This window comes from Asterias amurensis, chromosome 4 (assembly GCF_032118995.1).
Source record: "Asterias amurensis chromosome 4, ASM3211899v1".
In the NCBI taxonomy this organism is placed as follows: Eukaryota; Metazoa; Echinodermata; class Asteroidea; order Forcipulatida; family Asteriidae; genus Asterias; species Asterias amurensis.
The window spans coordinates 17,972,360-17,994,654 of NC_092651.1; the positions used below are offsets into that span (position 1 = coordinate 17,972,360).

At 37.3% G+C, this 22,295-nt stretch overlaps 1 protein-coding gene across 2 annotated transcripts; it reads left to right on the forward strand.

The window, feature by feature from the left end:
* Positions 1–31: 31 nt before the first annotated feature.
* Positions 32–22,045, forward strand: LOC139936694 (palmitoyltransferase ZDHHC20-B-like). Of its 2 annotated transcripts, none has more exons than XM_071931568.1 (11): positions 32–162; positions 3,822–3,854; positions 4,708–4,802; positions 5,738–5,864; positions 6,611–6,680; positions 9,417–9,570; positions 10,373–10,505; positions 16,030–16,159; positions 17,167–17,285; positions 17,784–17,897; positions 18,940–22,045. In XM_071931568.1, exons 1-11 carry the CDS (start codon positions 54–56, stop codon positions 18,981–18,983), a joined length of 1,128 nt encoding a protein of 375 aa, XP_071787669.1. In that variant the 5' UTR covers positions 32–53; the 3' UTR covers positions 18,984–22,045. The 2 variants fall into 2 exon arrangements, with proteins under 2 accessions (XP_071787669.1, XP_071787668.1); XM_071931567.1 differs by lacking the exon at positions 10,373–10,505 and adding an exon at positions 12,235–12,370.
* Positions 22,046–22,295: the final 250 nt, after the last annotated feature.

The window sequence follows — 22,295 nt, forward strand, 5'->3', positions numbered from 1 at the left end:
AGCAAACGACGAGTTGCGAAAAAGGGAAGAAAACCGTGCTTGAAAGTCTAAAGATGGGGGTTTTGGGTATGTGCCTAAAAATCTGTGGTTGGTTTCCAGTTCTTTTCATAAGTGCTGTTATCGTCTGGTCCTACTATGCATACGTCGTCGAATTATGTATTTGTGAGTATAACTAGCGTTATTTTTCATGATTAAACTACTTTTTTAGTTCGGCCATACTGATCCGTGAGTTTTATGTTGTATGTATACACAGTGCACACAACCTATTGTATTCGCACTAACTATACACCGAGACACTGGGTGGTATCCTAGTTCATTGATGAATCATAAATCTTTTGACAGTTTTAAGGGCGTGCTGGATTATAAACAAACAAACGCAGAGTAGTGTAATAACACTAGACATCATAGATAGTAAAGTAAAATAGATTATTAATTATTAATTAATCAACTGCCATCTTTTCACTGTGTGGAATGTGACTTAGACTTGTTCTGTTAAAATGACTTGCACTTTCACATTGTGTTGTGGTCAAAATGCCATAAGCCTAAGTATAGTATTACAAAATGCTAGATAATGCCAAATTGTCATAATTCATTACTAATTCCACCGTTTCCAAAAATATCAATGTTAATATTAGCAGAAAACAAAACTGGTTTTAGTTTTTAAAAAATGGCAGAATTAGTCTGATCTTAAAGTGAATGCCTTGTTCTACTTGCCAATGTCAATGATGTATTGCTTCAATCATAACTTTTAAAACTGGATATCAAAATGCCAAATGAAGAAACTTAACGGGCCAGGTTTGGGGAGTGGTCCCACACCCCATCTGGCAATGGCATCCTGCAATTTTTAAGAAAGAAGAAATACAAATCAGGATTTGTCTTTCATTAAAAACTATTTCCGCTCAGGATTAAACCAAATTAAATATTATCTGTTAAGTCCTTTCTTTTGTTTTACACATAGCCTTGCTCAAGGCAGTCGAATTATTCACTCCGAAAAAAGACCGCCGCTGTATAAAAACCCACCCGTATTCACTGTGCGTAAAACCCACCCGTATTCACTGTGCGTAACATCACACGACACGATGCCCCCCGTACACTATCCGCATCCCATGCGGAGGCCGTCAGGCCGACAGCCTTGTAGGATCTGTGTTTAAGCCACTGACCTCATTACTATAATAAGCGAGGAGTTCCCACGGTCAGCTCATTACCATAATGCCCGCGAAAGACGAGACATGTTTACCTCACACACCACCACCACGGACGCATGATAGGGTCCAAAGGTCGTGATAAGGGAAGTGCGTGATTGGACGTCAAAATGAATAATTCATTTGCCTCACATCCTGTGTTGTCTGATAGGTCTGACGAACGATATACATATTCACGAGCTGCATACTAGCATATCCTAGAGCCCCCCCAATTTCGTCCACTACTGGAATTTTTTCAATACAACACATTAAAACGGGAAGATACAGATCCGACAAGGCTGTCGGCCTAACGGCCTCCGCATGCGGTTAGTGGTTTACGAGTGCGATGACTTGTGTGAACAGTATTCGTGCGATGTGACAGTGTGTATACGGGTGGGTCATTCGGTGTGATCGCACACACCATGCACAGGGTATACGGCGAGTGGGTTTACAGCTGCGTCTTTTCGGAGCGAATAATGCGACTGCCTTGAGCAAGGCTATTTTACACACTATTTTTGGTGTTGATTCTCAAGAAGGAAGTTTGTGGTTGAAAAGCTTTTAGAATACGAGCTAAATTTGTTAAAGTACTCAAAGAATGTGTCTTGGAAAACAACATACTGTAATCATTGCATGACATTTTTGATTGTGAGGTTCAGGTGGGGTTACTGGCCAAGTGCTGAAAATACTTGACTTGGTCTGGCGATGGTCCAAAAACACATTGGATAAAAACATAAATTTTAAAAAGTGTGACATGTGCCTAGTGTTTATATGAGACATTTTGAGGCACCTTGGAGTAAGCTCATGACTACAGTGTACAAAGTAGAGAAATCGTATTCCATGGAAATTAAATTTAAATACTGCTGTTGACATAAATTCTTGAAATAAAGCCGGTACTTGCGGTCACAGGGACGGTACACACACCCTCGATACCAGTATGTGTGTGAGTCAGTCGCAATTGCCCAGGCTGCCGATATTGACCATTGCATGAATCGGACTGTGACTGTTGCATGTACACCCGTAGTACGGCAGAATGTGTGTTTACAACTTGTCATCACGTCTACTGTCAACATTGAACAGATTCCTAAGCTTGAGGGTTGGCTTACAAAGTTGTACATTTTCTTCATCTTTTTACACTACTTGAATGACACATTGGTCATAGTTGCCCCTTGTCTTGGTGCCCCCTTCAATCATCAGACTTCCCACAGACTTTAAAAAAGATTTTCCTTTGCCCTTTGCAAAATGAAGGATTTTGGTGCTTTTGTAACACACACACACAAATGAACCCACTGATTTTACATTAAACTTACACGGTTTGAAGATAATGATAGTAGAAAGCTTCCTTTAAAATATTACATGCTGAGGTGCTGTAGTTTTTATCTTCAAACTGTGTAAGTTCCATGTAAATCTGTGGACATTGTGTTTTGTGTTAGAAAAAGTACCCAGGCCAGACCCTTTAAAGCCATTGGACCCTTTCGGTTCAGAAAAAAAAATAAAAGTTCACAGATTTACAAATAACTTACAGGGTTTACAGAAGGCAATGGTGAAAGACTTCTCTTGAAATATTAGTTCATGAAATGCTTGACTTTTTGAGAAAACAGCAAAACAACGGATAGATTTTTAACACATGTCATGACACGGCGAAGCACGCGGAAACAAGGTGGGGTTTTCCGTTGTTTTCTCCCGACTCCGATGACCGATTGAGCCTAAATTTTCACAGGTTTGTTATTTGATATAGAAGTTGTGGTACACAAAGTGTGGGCCTTGGACCACACTGTTTACCAAAAGGGTACAATGGCTTTAAACGTCTCTATTACATGTAGATTCAGCTGTAAAATTATACTGTGTACTATGTACTTTGCATGATATTTAAGCATTGAAACATATTTTGTAAAGAAACAATGCATTACGCTCAGTTTCAATTTGAGATACATGGTACACTGCGGATCCGTGTAGTGGTTTAATCTGCAACCTGATACACTGTAATTGTGTGTTTCCAACAACACAAGAATGGTTGCTTTGTTCTCTTTCAGAGAAGACTAATGTGATTATTGTAACTTGGGCCATTCCTCAAACTCACTGCTAATACTAGGTAGCTACATGTACTACATGTAGTAGCCATGAATTATGACATAAATTGATGACTTGTATTTACTTCCAACCTGAAAGTTTCAGTGAAACTGAAATGAACTAGAAGAGTTAGTGGGCTTTCTTGTATTGTATACAACATGGAATTGTGTCCGTAGGCCTATACAAAGAAAATAAATAAATTGAATAAATAATGTATAAATTATAAGTAGAAATATTCACTAGTAATAACACTAACCTCTAGGGTTTAACTTCATCCTTCCTCTAACAAATCCTACACTACTAATATTATGTTATAGTTTATAATCATGTACAAGCTCAAAACCCAAACTGTTGTATGCCTTATCTTGTGTCTTATAAAGCATTTTATAATCAGTTTAAATATTAAAGTCTTTAAATCCAGTCCTTAGCCTAAATCAAAAATAATGAAACAAAATATATAATTTTGTATTTTGATGGGTTGGGCCTTTACTTAAATGTAAGGCATGATTGATGCCGTCACTGCAAATTTTACTAAATTTTACGAAATTATCTTTGTTGATTTTTTCATTACAGTTATCCTGATTGACAGAAGTATACCACTGTTCCGTAAGTACTTCAGCCATCAACTTTGCCATTGCGAATAATGTGCTATCTTGATTGAGGTTGTTTTCTTTGTAATACATCAGTCTCCTTTATACATCGGTCTATTCTCCTGACGATGACTAGAGCAAGCTAGTCGAAACGTTGAGACAAATACAAGAACTGACTCCGCGGTAGTACAGTTAATAAGATCCCAGCCTATTTCTATACCATCCGCCCAGGTAATAGTTAATAAGCAGGACAGTTCTTTTCAGAACTGAGAAGTCTCCCGAATAAACTCTACCTGGCAAGTAGATACACACATGGTGTTACCACAAACAAAATATATATCGTTACCTCACCACGCAATGCCTCAAATCCTATATTTATACATCCTGTGATGTTGACATCCTAGAAATAGCCTCCCGTTGCCCAGCAGTCTGGAGCATTGAACTTGAGTTCTGGTTGAGTCATCAGAGTGTAGGTTCAAATCCCAGTAGAAACACTTAGTGTAGCACAATTACATGTGTATGATTACTCAACACCTGGGGGTAAATGGGTATTAGCGAGGGTAGAGGTTGTTGGTGTGAATGATTAGCAACCTGTGCGCCAAGTTAGCTTCATGTACCGATGTAGGGGTACATAAAATAGTGTAGGGCACTGCATACTCCAAAAAAATTAAGATGGCCTCAGAAAGGCACAATGAACAGGGGTAATACATAAAATAGTAAAAGGGCACCTGAAATAACTGCCTGTTATTATTACTATCAATAGAACCCAGAAAATGCTGAAAATTGACTGCACGTCGTGTCCTTACAGTGTATTAATATCGTATGCACTAAATATCCATAAAGTAAATTTTGTTGATTTCTGTCCACAGTTCTGTATTTAGTTCTGTACCATGTATTCTTGGTTATGTTTCTATGGGCATACTGGAGAGCAGTATGGACACCAGTTGCACGGGCTCCCTCAGAGGTAAGAAAATAAAAATCAGAAATCATTTTTTTTTCTAATCTGGATTCAATTCTATGGAGCTACTCTTAACATTTTCAAACTCGCATCTTTCAAGGCTATTTTAGGAGACGACATTTTTGCACTGAAACAACTCAAAGGAAGAAATAAAGACAAACTTTGAAATATGAAAGTGTCCATACACTGATATTTATTGTTGACAAAATGTGAAATTAATTTTGTTTTTTCCTTGTCACCGATGTGTGTACGCATTGTATACTCTCTTTATAGTATAGTACTTTTGTGAGCTCTGTGAAGGGGTAAATAAAATTTAAATATGATTTTACAACGATGCAAAATGAATCTCATCATCATCATCATCATCATAGCCGTCCTCCTGAGGTAGATCCCGGAGATGGCTTCCCAACTATAAGTCTCCAACGGTCTCTGTTCTTTGCTAGGTGTCCTCCTGCTGCTACAGATGATACGTCAGCCTCTTCAAAGAAGTGCTTGATATCTTCCAGCCATCGTTTTTCTGGTCTTCCTGTTAAAGGGTCTATGTAACTTTTGTTGGACAGAAAACACAATGTCCACAGATTTACACTAAACGTTCACAGTTTGAAGATAATAATAGTAGAAAGCTTCCCTGAAAATATTACGTGCTGAGGTACTGTAGTTTTTGGGAAATGAGTAAAACAATGTCATGAAAATAGTTTTCATCTCATGAGACGAAAATTATTTTAATCATTTACAAAAGTATTTTTATGACATTGTTTTACTCATTTCACACAAACTACTGCACCTCAGTAAGTAAAATTTGAAGGGAAGCTTTCCACTATCATTATCTTTATACCCTGTAAGTTTAATGTAAATCTTTGGACATTAATTGAAAAGGTATCCAAATCCTTTAAATCTATAAATGTAGAATTTAATACCAATGTTCTGTACCCTCTCTCCAGTTCCAGTTAACGAGCTCTGAGCTTCAGCAGTATGAAGCTGAGGATCGAAGTGTGGAGAAGATTGAGATTCTGAAACAGATTGCCAGAGACAAGCGACTACCAGTCTTCACACGCACATATGGAGGAGGTGGGTACACCTATCACATTTTTTTTTATATTTTTCTTTTCAATTTCTGCTTTGGGGTATGTTTTATTTTTATTAGACCATAATGGCACCATAGGGTAGGGAGTGTTTACAAGCATTTCTGTTTTACGGAAACCGACCCAAACCTCTTTAAAAAAAATTTAAAAACAAGGTCAAAATTTTCATTTGGGGGTTAAGGGGCTGGTGGACTACATGTAGCTCACAGTCCAGGACCCAATTTCATAGAGCTGCTAAGCACAGCAATGTGCTTAGCATGAAATTCATTCCTTGATGAAAACAGGATAACCAACTAAATTTCCATTTTCCAATTGCTTGTTACTGGTATTCAGCTATTGTTTGCTTATCCGGAAAATCACAGGGAAATTTGGTTGGTTATCCTGTTTTTTATCAAGGGAGGAATTTCATGCTGAGCAAATTTTTGTGCTTAGCAGCTCTATGAAACTGAGCCCTGGCCTTTGGAACAGTTACAGTGAATGGATGGGACGTTGTCTGTTTTAAAAAGATGTGAGAGATTTTTGCTTATAAATGTCATTATTATTGTTTTTAATTAAATGTTCTATTGGAAACTTAATTTCTGTATTTTTTAGATGCGAACAATAAGTTCTTAAATTCTTCTTTAAACCACCTTATTTCTTAATTCTTAATGGCAGCAATATTCACCACTTTACTTCTTACATTGTAGTTCTGTGGTTTTATTTGACACTCTTGCAAATTATGTTTCCCCTCAGGTATGAGATTCTGCGGGATTTGTAAAATCATCAAACCGGACCGGTGTCACCATTGCTCTGTGTGCAATACGTAAGTACCCAATCTTAATTTCATAGGTAGATCTCTCTCTCTCTCTCCCCAACCCCTCCAGTACACTTAAAATGTTTAGAAGGAGTTTGTCCCAGTGATTCTGGCATGGTCTGGCTGTTCAATGAGTTTTACAGATGGATTGCATTACGCATCATTGACCGCCATCTTTGATGTATTATTAACAAGGGACAAGTGCACTCGTGTATGCGCTGCGCGTGCACTTTTCCTTTTTTAAATACATCAAAGATGGCGGTTTAGTGACTCGTAGTCATATTGCAGTCCATCTATTGTGGTTGCTTTGTCTCATAAAATCAATCTTAACAAGCTCCATTGAGCTTGACTTAAGATTTAAGAAGTAAGTTGATTTTAAGGAGTGTCGTTTAAGACTGACATCGGGCATTATAAATATGCACTCTTATGCTAATTGCAATACAACAGAGTGCATTAGAAACCTACATAAACATGTATTCCTTCATTCATAGCCAATGCTTTTTCATGATTACGAGTGGTAACGATACATTGGTGTTAAAGGCACTGGACACTGTTGGTAACTACTCAAAATAAAAAATTGTTAGCATAAAAACTTACTTGGTATCGAGCAATGGAGAGCTGTTGATAGTATAAAATATTTTGAGAAATGGCTCCCTCTAAAGTAACTTAGTTTTTGAGAAAGAAGTAATTTCTCACTGAAATATTGGAATTGAATTTGAGACCTAGCTGCAGAGGTCTCAAAATCAAGCATCTGAAAGCAAACAACTTGTGCGACAAGGTTTTTTTTTTTTTCTTCAATTATTGTCTCACCACTTCAACGACCATTTGAGCTCAAATTTTCAAAGGTTTGTTATTTTATGCATGATGAGATACACAAAGTGAGAAGACTGGTCTTTGAAAATTACCAAAGGTGTCCAGTGTCTTTAAGAGAAGACGAGTAAAACCCCAATGATGATATCCATTATCAGGAAGTCTTCCCCACTGTCCCCACAGTACGGCAGATGTATCTTTGTTTGGTTACCCATGCTGAAATTAAATCTGCTCATGCATGCAGACGAAACCAGCCAACTGTGACTATCAAATTCACACTCAGTTCTTTCATGTTATTAAAGGAGGGTCAGCCCAACGGTCCCATGCATATTATGTTTTTTCCTAAAAATTGTAACAAATCTTTTTGACTGCGTGGTGGAGTGATATTCTCAATATTTGTATAGTTAAAGGTGCAATGAATGATGTTTATTTGTTGAAAAAAATAAGTGATGACATTAGTGAGGTGAGGATAAGCATGTTATTATTTGAGTTTTTTACACATACTAATCTTTGATAAAGCTTTCATTCTAATCTTTCTTATTTTGGTTGCTGCAACCAAAGTAAGCTAGACCATTCTGTGTCAAATTTACATGCGATCAAGGGTCAATCCCGTGGATGGCCTTTAAACCTTCTGTAAAAACAAAAACAAACAATAAAAATCTTGTTTATTCTTAGCTTGGAACACTTTCGATTGTTAGGCTGTGAAATCACTTTCGATTCTTGGTTGTGGGATCCCTATGTTTCCCGATTGTGGAACACTTTCGGTTCGTGGCTGTGGAACACTTTTAATATCTGACTGTGCTCCTTGGTTATAAGCACATATGGTTCGATATGGCTACATGTAGCTGCCCTTGAATGCCTGCGGCTTGAACATGCTGTAGCCACATCCTTCGCAATTCAGCCTCTCATTTGTGTGTAAGGATGATTGACACCCCAAAATTTTGCAAAAATATAACCTAAAGTTTGGTAAATGTACTCCCAAAAATATAAAAATAATCAGATAGCTGCTCAGATGGAAAGCTTTCTTGGGGTGGTTTGGTTTTGCTATGGACTCCATAAAGGGGATACAGGGACTCTTTGGGGGGGGGGAGGACGACGATGTTGCGATTTTGCGGAACATTTTGCACCAATTTCTTTTATTAGATAAAAAGTCGTGTTTGCTTCTTCTGGCCAATTTCTTTGACTTGCTGTGACTGAATTTACCCCACATTTTTGCTCAAATTTGGGAGAGCAGTTGACCAACCCCCTTGCACCCTTGGTCATACGGCTAGTATACAAATATTGACTGCTTCGAGTGCTATGGTTAAAACCATGACTCCCGAGGTGATCCACGGAGCGTTCTATTTTCCCGAGGCGAAGCCGAGGGAAAATAGAACGCTCCGGGGATCACCGAGGGAGTCATAGTTTTTAACCATTGCACGAGTAAAAGCAGTCAATATTTGTTTTATAACACCCCAAACATTTCTAAAACCTGTATTATTATTATTAAGTTACAGACCTGAATGCTACAATCCACGGACGACGCGAACACAGATTGCAAACACTTTGACCTACTGTGTTGCATGTAGTGTCGGACAATCCGAAATGGTTACAGACTATTAATTTATCATCCTCGTACACGCAACGGACGTCTGGGTACTGCACGCCGTGTGCTAGTCTGTCGGACTAGCGCACGGCGCCATGTGCTAGTCTTCGGACTAGCGCATGGCAAACCGACGCTCTATCACACGGCCGTCGTCTAGCAAAACTAAGACATGTCATGTGACGCGCTCTTAACCAATGAGCAGGCACAATACTTGCAAGGGGTGTTATAAATAAAATTAATCTATCACTAGTGAGCGTTAAGATTTAAATCAGTATATTGTTCATAATTCATTCCGAATTCCTGTACTTTGCCTTTTAACAAAACTCTACATTTGAATTTTTTGTGTTCAGGTGTGTTCTCAAGATGGATCACCACTGTCCGTGGGTCAACAACTGCGTCTGTTTCAGCAACTACAAGTTCTTTGTCCTCTTCTTGTTCTACACAATACTCTATTGTCTTTTTGTGTCGCTCAGTGTTCTACCGTTCTTCATACAGTTCTGGCAGGTAAGATGTTGAACAGGCTTTGACAAGTAGCTTAATAGAAGTAGATGTAGATAGAGATTCACAGCTTGGCTTCGACCCAATCCCCCCCCCCCCTTTTATTTTAAAGTGCCACAGTAAACCAATTATATGTTACCCCACCTGATTAACATGCCTGTGATTCTTGTTTTCACAGAACTTGGGAAAGTACCAAGTAGACCTATACCATTATACAGTGCTAACACACATCAATATAAAGACAAAAAAAAAAGTAACTCAGCTGTTGTAAAAGCACCTATAATTTTAAAATTGCTACTCCTATGCTAAAAATGAAAATACCAGGAGACGGACAACTTATTTCCGGTGATTTTGACACATTGTTTGTAAAAATTGGTCGAGTATTGTTGTCGCGGTATGTGCTTACAAGTGAAAAGTGCCCATTTCCATTGTTGCAGTAAACTCCTATTGACATGATCGTCTCTCCTCTGATTCAGCGTGAAGCTAATAGCGGGAACTTTCAATAGCGGTTCTTGTCAATAGGAGTTACTGCAACAATGGAAGTTGGCACTTTTCACCTGTAAGCACTTACTGTGACAACAATACTCGACCGATTATAACAAACGAGGTGTCAAAATCACCGTAATTAAATTTTCCGTCTCCTGGTATTTTCATTTTCAGAACACGAGTAACAAGTTTAAAATTACAGGTGTTTTTACAACAGCCGAGTTCCTTGTTTTGCTGTCTTTATATGGGTAAAAACCAAAATGAACATTCATTATAAATCCCTGATGCAAATGTATAAAATGTATAAACTTATCCAACACAGAATGTCCTGGACCGGGTCGTAGGTGGCTTCAACGTCATGTTCTTGTTTATAGTTTCCCTGGTGTTCAGCCTCAGTGTGACGGTCCTCTGCATAGTGCACACACGCCTCGTTGCCAACAACTGGTCCACCCTAGGTAGGGAGGCGTTTGAACCTTAAGCTCCGCCTCCGCTCGGGTGTCTTGAAAACATTTGTGCCAATTATGTCTATAGTGGGTCTCAATCTGTTTTTGATATGAATTTGAATGTTTAAATTGCATTGAGAATTTTAGAATGTTTATTTTGACATGTTCGGTTCAAATGAGCTAAATTGGTTTCAAATCTGCATTTTGCTGTTGAAATCTGTTCACAAAGTCTGTAAAGATATTCTTTATGAATGCTTAGTTTAACATCCCTCAGACTCCTTTCTGCCTAACCCCCAACTTGCAATCCTTACCCCATTGCTTTTTTGTTCTCCCTGACTAGTCCCCCATCATTTGTCCACCTATTTTAGTCCTACATACCTGTCAATAAAGCCTCCCCTTCCCCTACCATGTACATAATGCTTTGTCACCCCTTCTCCCTTACAGCTGACCCCATTGCGGCATTTCCAAGAACCACATCCGTGTCCTTCTTTCTTTGTGAAATATTGCTTAGCTCTTGGTCTCAGCCCCACTTTCTCTTTTCTTCTCACTCATCAGTTAACTACAACCATTCTTCATCTTCTCTGAATATATCATCTTTGTCAGTTTTTCACTCCGCTCTCTTTGGTAACTTTTCACACCTTCAAAATCTTCAGGTGATGTCGATATCCCTGTCAAATCACTCTACTGTCAACTCTATCATTGTCTCACCTTCATCTTTTCAAAATAATGTTTACGTCCATGTCAAAACTCTCTGGTCGTTTCTATCAGTTTCTCAGTCCTCCCCACCACTACATCGTCCCACTTCCATCTTCTCCAAACGATGCCAAATTCCCTGTCATGCCCACTCGTCAGCCAACTTTGTACATCTCGCATCCTTGACGTCTCTATCTCTCTCGTCCTATTGTCATCTCTATCAGTTTCTCACGCATCCTCATCACTACCCCACTTCCATCTTCATCAAACGATTTCAATTGTTCCCTGTCACATCCACTCGATGGCCCCCACTGATCATCTCGTAAACCTCCTTGTCATCTTCTAACGGCATCCTGTCTCAACTCTCTCCTTCTACTGTCATCTCTATCAGTTACTCACTCCTCCACCACCACTACATCGTCCCACTTCCAAATTATCCAAACATGCCAATTGTTCCCTGTCACCTAGACAGCCACCTATGATCATCTTGCAGAACTACTTGACATCGTCTTCATCATACTGTCTCTATTTTCTCCTACTGTCATTTCTATCAGTTTCTCACTCCTCCTCAGAACTACATCGCCCCACTTCATCTTCTTCAAATGATTACAATTGTTCCCTGTCACACCCTCTCTATAGCTACCTCTGATCATCTTGCAAACCTCCTTGACATCTTCTTACGGCATCCTGTCTCCATCTCACTCCTACTGTCATCTCTATCAGTTTCTTACTCCTTCCCATTACAACATTGCCTACACATGTACTTCTATCTTCTCCAAACAATGCCAACTTCCCCCACCCACTTGATAGCTACCTCTGATGATCATCTTGCAAACCTCTACGGCATCCTGTCTCCATCTCACTCCTACTGTCATCTCTATCAGTTTCTTACTCCTTCCCATTACAACATTGCCTACACATGTACTTCTATCTTCTCCAAACAATGCCAACTTCCCCCACCCACTTGATAGCTACCTCTGATGATCATCTTGCAAACCTCCTTGACATCTTCTTACGGCATCCTGTCTCTATCTCTCTCCTCCTTCAGGGCGAGTTGGGCGAGCAGGTGGCGAGTCGATTCCAAATCGTTTTCCTGTTCTTTGCTGCGGTTATGTTTTGCTTGAGTGTGCTGATTCTGAAGGGAATGCACACGTACCTTACATTCACCAATAGAAGCACGCTCGGTAAGCCAAACTGGTAGAAAAGTGACTCTTTGGGTCAGCTCAGCTCTAAGTGTTGTTGTTTGTAAGGATTTTTTAAAACCCTGGGACCAATTTCATAGAGCTGCTTAAGCAGAAAATATTGCTTAAAATGTGTTTGCTTAGTAGATACAAGCAGGATACCAGACACAAGTTGTACATGTGACATGTTAGTTCGGCTGGTAACCTTGTTCTTGTAAGCATAATTTTCATTTACTTAGCAAATTTTGATGCTGTAGCAGCTCTATAAAATTGGGCCAGGTTTGTAGAGGTACTGAGCACACTTATTTTCTAAACACAGAAAACAATTCTGCACATTGTATGCTGTAACAGCAATACAGTTCAACCTCTATGTTTAACCCATTGAAATACCATTTATCTGAAAACCACAGTCTATTTCCAGAACCAACACAACTCAAAAGAGATTTACACATGGAGCTTTCGGAAAAAAACTCACAGGATTATACTCCCACCATGCATAGTTTCAAATCCTACTTCATGCAAACACTGTTATTTTATTTTATTTTTTTTTCACTCGTTTTTTTGCTTCTCATAACATTTACATTAAAAGTTTAAAACAACCTTGACAATAATTTTAGAGCTGAGCTGACAGGTTTTACTTTGTCGTAGCAAGTAATGACTAAACATTGTGGTTTTAGTTTGCTAACACAGTTCTTTAGAAGTGCACTGCCCATTGTTGTAATACATGTAAGATGAATTACTTGATTTCTGTGGACGACAGTATTTGATATGGGGTTGGCAATGGTTGGGGAAACTGGAAGTAGCAGAAGTTACTCTCCTAATATGTTTTCAAAGACATAATTGGTACGGTAATTTCAAACACCCATGTCGATGACGGAGCTCTAATGGATTACCATATTTTTTTATATTTTTTTATATTTTTTAAGTTATCATTTTATTAATAGAGCCTTTGCAATGGCCACTACCATTTATGTTAAAATGGAACTGTGCACGCGTGTTCTGCGCATGACTCACAGCCAATGATATCCTTTCATGCACGCACATTTTCATCACGATGGCGGCCAATGCAAGGGGTCTTTTAACCCTATCAGTGCCCTGTAATAAAATAACTTGTAATGCCTTTCATTTTAAGCCTTAAAGGGAAGGTACCTGTTTGGTAATTGTCAAAGACCAGTCTTATCACTTGGTGTATCCCATCATAACCATAAAATAACAAGCCTGTCATGCCTGTGCAAATTTGGGCTCAATTGGTCATCAAAGTTGCGAGAAATTGATGAAAGAAAAAACACCCTTGTTGGACGAAATTGTGTGCTTGCAGATAAAAATAAAAGACTTCTAGATAGAAGTCTTTTATTATTTTAGTGAAAAATAACGTCTTTGTCTAAAACTACGTTACTTCAGAGGGAGTCGTTTCCCACAATGTTTTATACTACTTGTATCATCAGCTCTCCAATGCTTGTTTCCAAGTCAGTTTTTACTTTAATATTTGTTTTGAGTAATTACCAAACGTGAACCTTCCCTTTAAATTATTACTTTTCTATAAATTGCAAATAAACGATTTACAAATTATACCTGCAGTCAAGGCATACACAAGTCAAAACTACCCCAACTTTATTTGGGTCACAATGATTTCACAATGACTATAATAAGTATTACTTGTTTTTCTAATTATTGGATCATAATTTATTTATTTGTGCAATAGATAATCATGAGACATTAAACAAATGTTAGATGAGAGATTGGCTGTTGCCAGCTTATTTCCTCTTACAGGATTTGGGTACTTTTTGTTACACAAAACACAATGTCCACAGATTTACATAAAACTTACACCGTTTGAAGATAATGATAGTAGAAAGCGTACCTTAAAATATTAGTTGCTGAGGTGCTGTAGTTTTTGAGGAAGGAGTAAAACAATGTAACGAAAATACGTTTTTACATGCTAAAATATTTTTCGTCTCATTATCACTGAGACAAAAGTTATTTTCATGACATGATTTTACTCATTCTCAAAAACTACAGCACCTCAGCAAGTAATATTTTCAGGGAAGCTTTCTACTATCACTGTCTTCAAACTGTGTAAGGTTAATGTAAATCTGTGGATTTTGTGTTTTTTGTCCTACAAAAAGTACACAGACCCTTTAAAGGAGCCTTGCCGAGTTCGCTTGCTGGGAAGATCATCTAACCAAACAATAATAATAATAATACCATTTATATAGCGCCTTTTCCTAAGGTTACAAAGCGCTCAGAGAATGACAGGAAAAAACAAAAAAAGGGAATGCAAACAAACAGACGGACGTTAACTTTCACAAAGGTCAAGTTAAAGGAACACGTTGCCTTGGATCGGTCGAGTTGGTCTTTGAAAAGCATTTTGTGACCGTTTGTTATAAAATGCATATGGTTAGAAAGATGATGTAAAAGTAGAATACAATGATCTACACAAATATGCCTCGAAATTGCGTGGTTTTCTTTTTACCTCGTCCAATAACACGGTCGGCCATTTATGGGAGTCAAAATTTTGACTCCCATAAATGGTCGACCGTGATAGTTTGCGACGTACAAAAAAAACCGTGCAATGTTGAGTGCTACTTGTGTGGATCATTATATTCTACTTTTAAAACACCTTTCTAATCATATATATATATATACATTTCATAACAAACGGTTTCAAACGCTTTTTATAGACCAACTCGTCCGATCCAAGGCAACGTGTTCCTTTAAGGTCAGGTGGATTGTTGTAGCCACTACAAATGCATACAATCAAGGCTCATCTAATCACCCCTGTCATTTTACAATCCAAAAATTAGTCATCCCAGGACATGGCTTAGGTTGAAGTTAATAATAATGGCTTATTATTTATAGCGTGTATATCCATCACTTATCCGTCACTCAGTGATGCTCAAGGCGTTTTTAGTCTACAGTATTTCCTGCAAGGTGTGTGGGACTATGTTTGAATTATGATATTCATTTATCTACTCATTTTACATAGCACCATGTAATGTAATATTATTTTAGAAGCATTTACAAACAATTCATAAATGAAGAGGCACGTTACCACCACAATGTCTTGTGTTAAAGGCACTGGACGATATTGGTAATTACTCAAAATAATTGTTAGCATAAAAACTTACTTTTGGTAACAAGCAATGGAGAGCTGTTGATACGTAGTATACAACATTGTGAGAAACGGCTTCCTCTAAAGTAACGTAGTTTTCGGAAAAGAAGTAATGTTCCACTAAAATAGTTGAATTTGATTTCAAAACCTCAGAATTAGATTTTTAGGTCCCGAAATCAAGCATCTGAAAGCACACAGGGTGTTTTTTCTTCCATTATTATCTTGCAACTCCGATGACCAATTGAGTTCAATATTACACAGGTTTATTATTTTATGCATATGTTGAGATACACTAAGCCAGAAGACTGGTCTTAGACAATTACCAATAGTGTCCAGTGTCTTTAAGTGTTCTTAGTAACAGTCGTAGCTATAGCTGTGGCAGCCAATAAACCATTTTGAGGTATGATGGACACATCACTGCTGCACTAGGTGGTTTGGATACATTTTTTCTGTATGCACCCAATCCAAACTGTGCACTGTAATAGTTTCCACCATACTTCAAAAAGCCTGATTGCTGTATGTAACTTGAAATTGTTCTGGATATCCGTAGAGTCATTCCGACCCCCGGTCTTCCGTCACGGCCCGGACAAGGAAGGGTTCAGCCGGGGAAGTTTCTGTAATAACTTCAAGGAAGTCTTCGGATATCAAAAGAAATACTGGCTGCTTCCTATATTCACCAGGTAGGTTTCAGTTACTTGTATTGGCAGAATGGGATGATTCTTGGGTCCTTTTTCTTAAGTCTCCTGACGATGACTAGCGCAAGCTAGTCGAAGCGTTGAGACCCTTGACTCCGCGGTAGTGAAGTTAATAACGGACCACTAGAGGCTAAAGTAGTAGTTGCAGTCAATTTTTCTACCTTTTGCCCAGGTATGAGTTTAAAAGCAGGATAGTTCTTTTCAGAACTGAGAAGTCTCTTAAAATCCCAAATATCTACTCCGCGGTAGTAGAATAAAAAGCAAGACAGTTTTCTAAATAACAAAATCTTCCTAGCAACATGAGCAAGTAGATACACACATGGTGTTACTGCAAACCAAATATGTATCCTTTTTCTTTGTCGCACGAGGCAACTTTTACAGGCAACTTCGAGGCAACCAACTACTTATGTACACTTCATGCAAAAGGAAGATTGTGATAACACAAATAAATGTGTTTTCTAACACTGCTCTTCTATCCCTTTAGAAAATAATAGACAAATTGAAACCAGAATTGCTTTTCTTCTTGAAGATTTTATGGTCTAGACCTGGTTGACTGTAAACTACCTGATTCCTGAGAGCAGTGTACACTTTTTGACTACATGTCATTATATGTTGACTGCTTGTTGTCTTTATTTTTTAAGAACTTGTTGATTTTTAATTGTACAGTGCTTTGTAATGTTTATGCCTCTTTCTTAATAATTAATAATTAATATTATCATGCGTCTTGGTCTAGTTAACCAGACTCAAGTTCAGGTTGGGTCAAAATGTCAGATTGTGGGTTTCTGGTTATGGTCATGGCACTAGAGGAAGATATTAACTATAATTGTTTAATGGGAAGGTCAATTGCAATCTAGGATCAAACTTCGTTTTACGATGCATGCATCCATTCTAAAGAACTTCAGTACCTTCAAATATTTTATGAACTCTTGATAACCTACCCTGTAGAGCAGAACTTTAATCAGACGTTTTCTTGCTGATGTTGTTTTTTACAGCAATGGTGATGGGGTGACGTATCCCATCCAAGCCAGGGACCAAGATTCAGATCGTCTTCTAGATGGAGATGTTGAGAGTGACATCGGCAGCGGCCCAGAGACTGAAGACAAGGGAGCAGGTAAGACCACGCTATTTATCGTGTATCTGGTATATGGTAAATGATGATGGCGCTGTCCAATTCAGTGAAACTCCAACACTGCAGCCCTGTTATCGGTAAAATTGAGCGTCTTATAATATACCATTTTGAGATAACTGGGTTTTAAATTTGATCGACTACTCTTTTTATTTGTTGTTACATTATGAAATAGTCATGTTAGATTTTTTTGATTGATTGATTAATTTTCTCAAGTGGTGTAAGTCAGAAATCCAGCGCTTTACTTTATTTTCAGCTTTTCCAGCAAAAGTAGGCGTGAGATGCTGCGTTTTTGTATATATTAGAGTCACAAACTTGAGCTTTACAGGCCAACAGAGTGTATCTTTCAAACCATTCGTCAGTTGACGTTGAGATTTTCAGAATGGGAAAGAGCAGCCCTCAATTTACTGGGAAGTTGCTATACATATCTCAAAGTTTTATTCCTATTACTATTTTTATTTTATTTTTCCCCGCCTGGTTTAGGTAAGAAAGGTATAAGAGATAGCATTAAGACCAGCCCATCGTACTCTACCATGGCTACGGGTGGTGCAGCTGGAGGCGGGGATCATGTTGCTCTGCATATGGATCCAGATGAAGGTACAGCATTTTGTCAAGTTAAAGTCCTCTCGTTACTGAGTTGTTTAGACAAATACAACCACTGGTGACTGCATTGTCTGATGCAAAATTTATATTATTATTAGATATGTCAATTGTTTTGTCTTTCTTTTCTAGGTGCAATCTGTAATCACAAACACTTTTTTGTACAGAGCCATATAGCTCTGTAGGCATTAGGCATTTTGGATCATTCAACTCCAATTTTGAAGAGATTGCATAAATTAGTAGCAACTTTTTTTTTGTTTTCCCATCCCTGGAAAGATCCAATCTCGCTCTTTTAAATGATAGTTGTTGTGTTGTTGTGGTGTACTATTTAAACCTTGTGTGGAAATGTTTATTTTGTAATTTGTTTCATGTTCACTTTTATATTTTATAAGGTGTTGAATTTGGATCTATAGAGAATGAAGATATATAATTTTTGTATTACCCGTACTACTTTTGTTGTGATTTTACTATTTTTATGTTGTGTTGAAACTGTTCTTTTATCATTTTGTGCAATTTTTTTTGTATATTGTTTTATTCCGTTTGTGATTTCTGAAGTATTTATTCTTGTTGTGTACTTATAGACTTACATTTATATATTTATTTATATAATGAGTAGGGTAGATGGCCTCAGCTTTCGATCCAAACTGGACCTTCTTCATATTTATTTATATATACAACAATTTACATATAATCAAACCTTTTTTTAAATTTTATGTAATGTACAGTTAATTACTGAAATTAGCGATGAAAAAAAAAACGATTTCAAATGATGGGGCTTCAGCAGGATTCTATCTTTAATTTACTTTTTAAAAAACTTATTTCTAATGTAACTTTCTCAGTAGTCAACGTACTCAAATAATGTGTAAAACTATAGTAATTGAATATGTATAGCAGAGTCAGACAAACAGGTGCGACCTTATTAATGTTATTAATAACTGTCAAGTAGTTTTACTATAAGTTTTACTTAACCTGTTACAAACATTTTCTTGATACTTGTTTCTAACCTCATCTACTACTGTTGTACCCTTCTCTCTTTTAGGTGCACAGATCAATTTAGGAGTTGACGGCGAATTACAAAGATAAACATCTCCTTGAGTTCAACAACATCTTTTTATTTAATGGTATGTAGATTAAGTAGGATTAAGGATTCAAACTCATTTCAAGGCTTTTCGTGTGTTCCAGTATGAAAGGAAAAACACCCTTGTTGCACACATTTGTGTGCTTTCAGGTGCCTGAGAAAGGCTTCAAGTCTTTCTCATGTTCAAGTACTCTAATGAGAAATGACATCTTCCGCAAAAATTATTTTATATCAGAGCGAGTCGTCCCAACATGTTTTATGCTATCAACAGCTCTCCGTTGCTTGTTGCCAAGTGAGTTTTTTATGCTGGTATATATTTTAGGTAATTACCAACTGCGTCTAGCCTTTAATCTAGGCAAAATCCTTTCTTCCGTTTTTGGGTTAATATTTTCTTTTAAGATTATATACGGAAGATGCTTTAGGTGTAAAAAAAAAAAGGGTATTTGTTCTTTAAACTTAAAAACAGTTCAATGCATGTTAATAATTATGAACGGTTTATTCTTGTAAACATGTAAAAATAGGCCTGACATTTCAATTCTAGCCGAGTCTTTTATTGAAGCTAAACTGGCAACACACACACATAAACAAGGGTATTAGTTATGAATTATAAACATATTATAATGAACACTACTACAAACAATCCGGTGAAAAAACTATTTTAAAAGGGTTTTGATACATTTTGTAGATCAGGTTTTTGGGCATGACATGAATCCCTACTCACTGTGAATGAAAATGTTTGTACTATTTTCACGTAGAAGTTTCAGTAGTCATCAAGTTTTTGAGAAAAGCGTGAAAATCACAGAACAATGTTTTCAGGAGATTCGCGTAAATCTGATCTACACGTATACTATGCTAAACTAATTTTCATCTCACTGAGAAGAAAATTGTAATTTCTTAAAAACTACAGCATCTCAGCTAGTAATATTTTGAGGGAAGCTTTCTACCATCATTGTCTTTAAAGCCATTATACACTTTCGGTAAACAGTATTGTCCAAGTCCCACACTTCGTGTATCACAACTTATACATAAAATAACAATCCTGTGGAAATTTAGGCTCAATCGGACATCGGAGTCGGGAGAAAATAACGGGAAAACCCACTCCTGTTTTCACGCGTTTCGCCGTGTCATGACATGTGTTTATAACAAATCCGTAATTCTCGTTAACGAGAATTTATATTGTTTTACCGTTTTCTCAAAAAGTAAAGCATTTCATGGACTAATATTTCAAGAGAAGTCTTTCACCATTACCTTCTGTAAACCCTGTAAATTATTTGTAAATCTGTGAACCTTTTTTTTTTTTCTGTACCGAAAGGGTCCAATGGCTTTAAACCAAGTAAGTTTATAGTAAATCTGTGTATATTTTTGTTTTGTGTCTTATAAAAATTACCCAGACCCAAGGTGACCTTAGTCCAACATTCATGGAAAATTTGGCATTCCAGTTTGAAAATGTGCGCGTAATTAAGCCAACGTTTGTGTTGTTTGTCAAAGTTGAATGCACCCCAGATTGTGTACAACACAAAACAACCTGAGTTTGTAGTAGAGATAATTGTTGACCATTATCACATGTTTTTTTTTGTTCAGCATGCGCAAAGCAACGTTAGTTTAGTTCACTGTCAATATTAAAGAATGAAGTTACTTGTTAATACAAATTTTGAACAAATTCCTCATTGGCGTGTGTATATATACTGTTTTAAAGTAGTGTATTTGAACCTGTTGTACTGAATTCAAAATCAATATTTTTCAAATTATCTGTAAATATGAAAAGATTCCATTGTTAATCATAGAGCTTGAGGTATATTTATCACGTTCTTACTGCCTTGGTAGATCAAATTATTCTACCTCGCTCAACAGAAACTGTTGTCCTCCGAGGGTAGTGATACGTGTATATTCTGCCCCCTATGCTAAGAATGACCTGCAGCCGTTTTCACAAAACACTAGGATTAATCCTTTCTCGAGTTAGGAAGACTAACTCGTCCTACATGCAACTTAGGATGGGTTCAATGTGTCCTAACATGGTTACGTAACTGAAATCGTTCCAAGTCCAAAGATTAATCCCAAGTTAGGAAGAGTTTGGTAAAATTGGGAGCAGGGGGCGTGTTTGGGCAAACGCCTGACCAGAAACCCAATTGAACTTTTACAACCTGATTATACTGCTACGATAAACTGCAACCGACCACACTGCAACTGTGGTCCAGTGGTTAGACTGCAGGTCGAATCCCATCAAGCGAACTGCTGATTCCACCAAAACAAGAATAAGTATTGTCATCTAGTTAGTGAATCACAATTTCTTGTATTGTGCAATTCATAATCATAGACAATGAACCAATTTTTGTTTTTAAAAGTGAGATTAGTCATTTAGTCTTACTTGTATATTCTGTCTATTAGTTATAAGAAAGAATTGTGAAACAAAAAATTCCGGTATGTTTAATGTTGCAATATTAATCCTGTTGGCTTCACAATTGTTGAATTTGTGTTAAAGAAATCCTCCATTTTTGAAGAAGCTTCCAACAAAAAATTAATATAAAGTTGTATTCGTAAGACTCAATGGAATATTGCATGCAAAATTTGTCACGTCCTTGGTTTTTATTAGACTATGCTCTCTCAAAGGAACTGGAATAAATCCTTAATATTTTTTTAGTGTAGAATTATTGCCTTTACAATCCTTGTGGCTTGAACGGAAGACCCTGCAAGTCTTTTTGTTTAAGCAAATTTATCCTGCAACTAAGCAGAAAAATTTGCTTACAGGTAAGCAGATCTATGAAGTTCGCTCCTGGTGTACCCACTACCCACTATACGGCCATACGGGCTTGTAGAAAACAACTTCATTGATAGATAGATTTTGAGTGTTTTTTTTTTTTTTTTTTGCTGTCCATTTTTTGTGGTCGCTAATATAATCAGCTTGAATCGCAAGGATTGTGTTGAACAGTTAAGACCAAAAAAAGTAGGATCATACTAGGGGAATATCTAAAGGTTAAAAGAATAAAAATTATACTCGGACAAAGAAAATACTCCGTACCGTTTTATTTTGTATTTGATGATGCGTTGTAATACATAATGTTTGTATGAATTGTCCATAATGTGCATTTCTTTAATAAATGTAGACCCTTGCAAGGGCCATCATTGTCAAACAATGGAAATGTGCCAGTATTTTGTGCAACACGCAACCCTCAGCCAGTGGTGGATCTTTCTTTGACCTCGGCGAGGGCGCTATTTAAGCTTTTGTTGTTATAGACCTTTCTTTTGTTGATAAACAAACCGCCTTGGTTGGCATGGCCGGTCGAATGTTAGTAAAACACTAAATCGTAAAAACAATTTTT

Coding starts and splice junctions, on each gene's coding strand:
- LOC139936694 (XM_071931567.1), top strand. CDS start 54: ATGGGGGTTTTGGGTATGTGCCTAAAAATCTGTGGTTGGTTTCCAGTT. Junction 12,371..16,029: donor CACCAATAGAAGCACGCTCG/GTAAGCCAAACT, acceptor GGATATCCGTAG/AGTCATTCCGACCCCCGGTC. Junction 17,898..18,939: donor GCATATGGATCCAGATGAAG/GTACAGCATTTT, acceptor TCTCTCTTTTAG/GTGCACAGATCAATTTAGGA.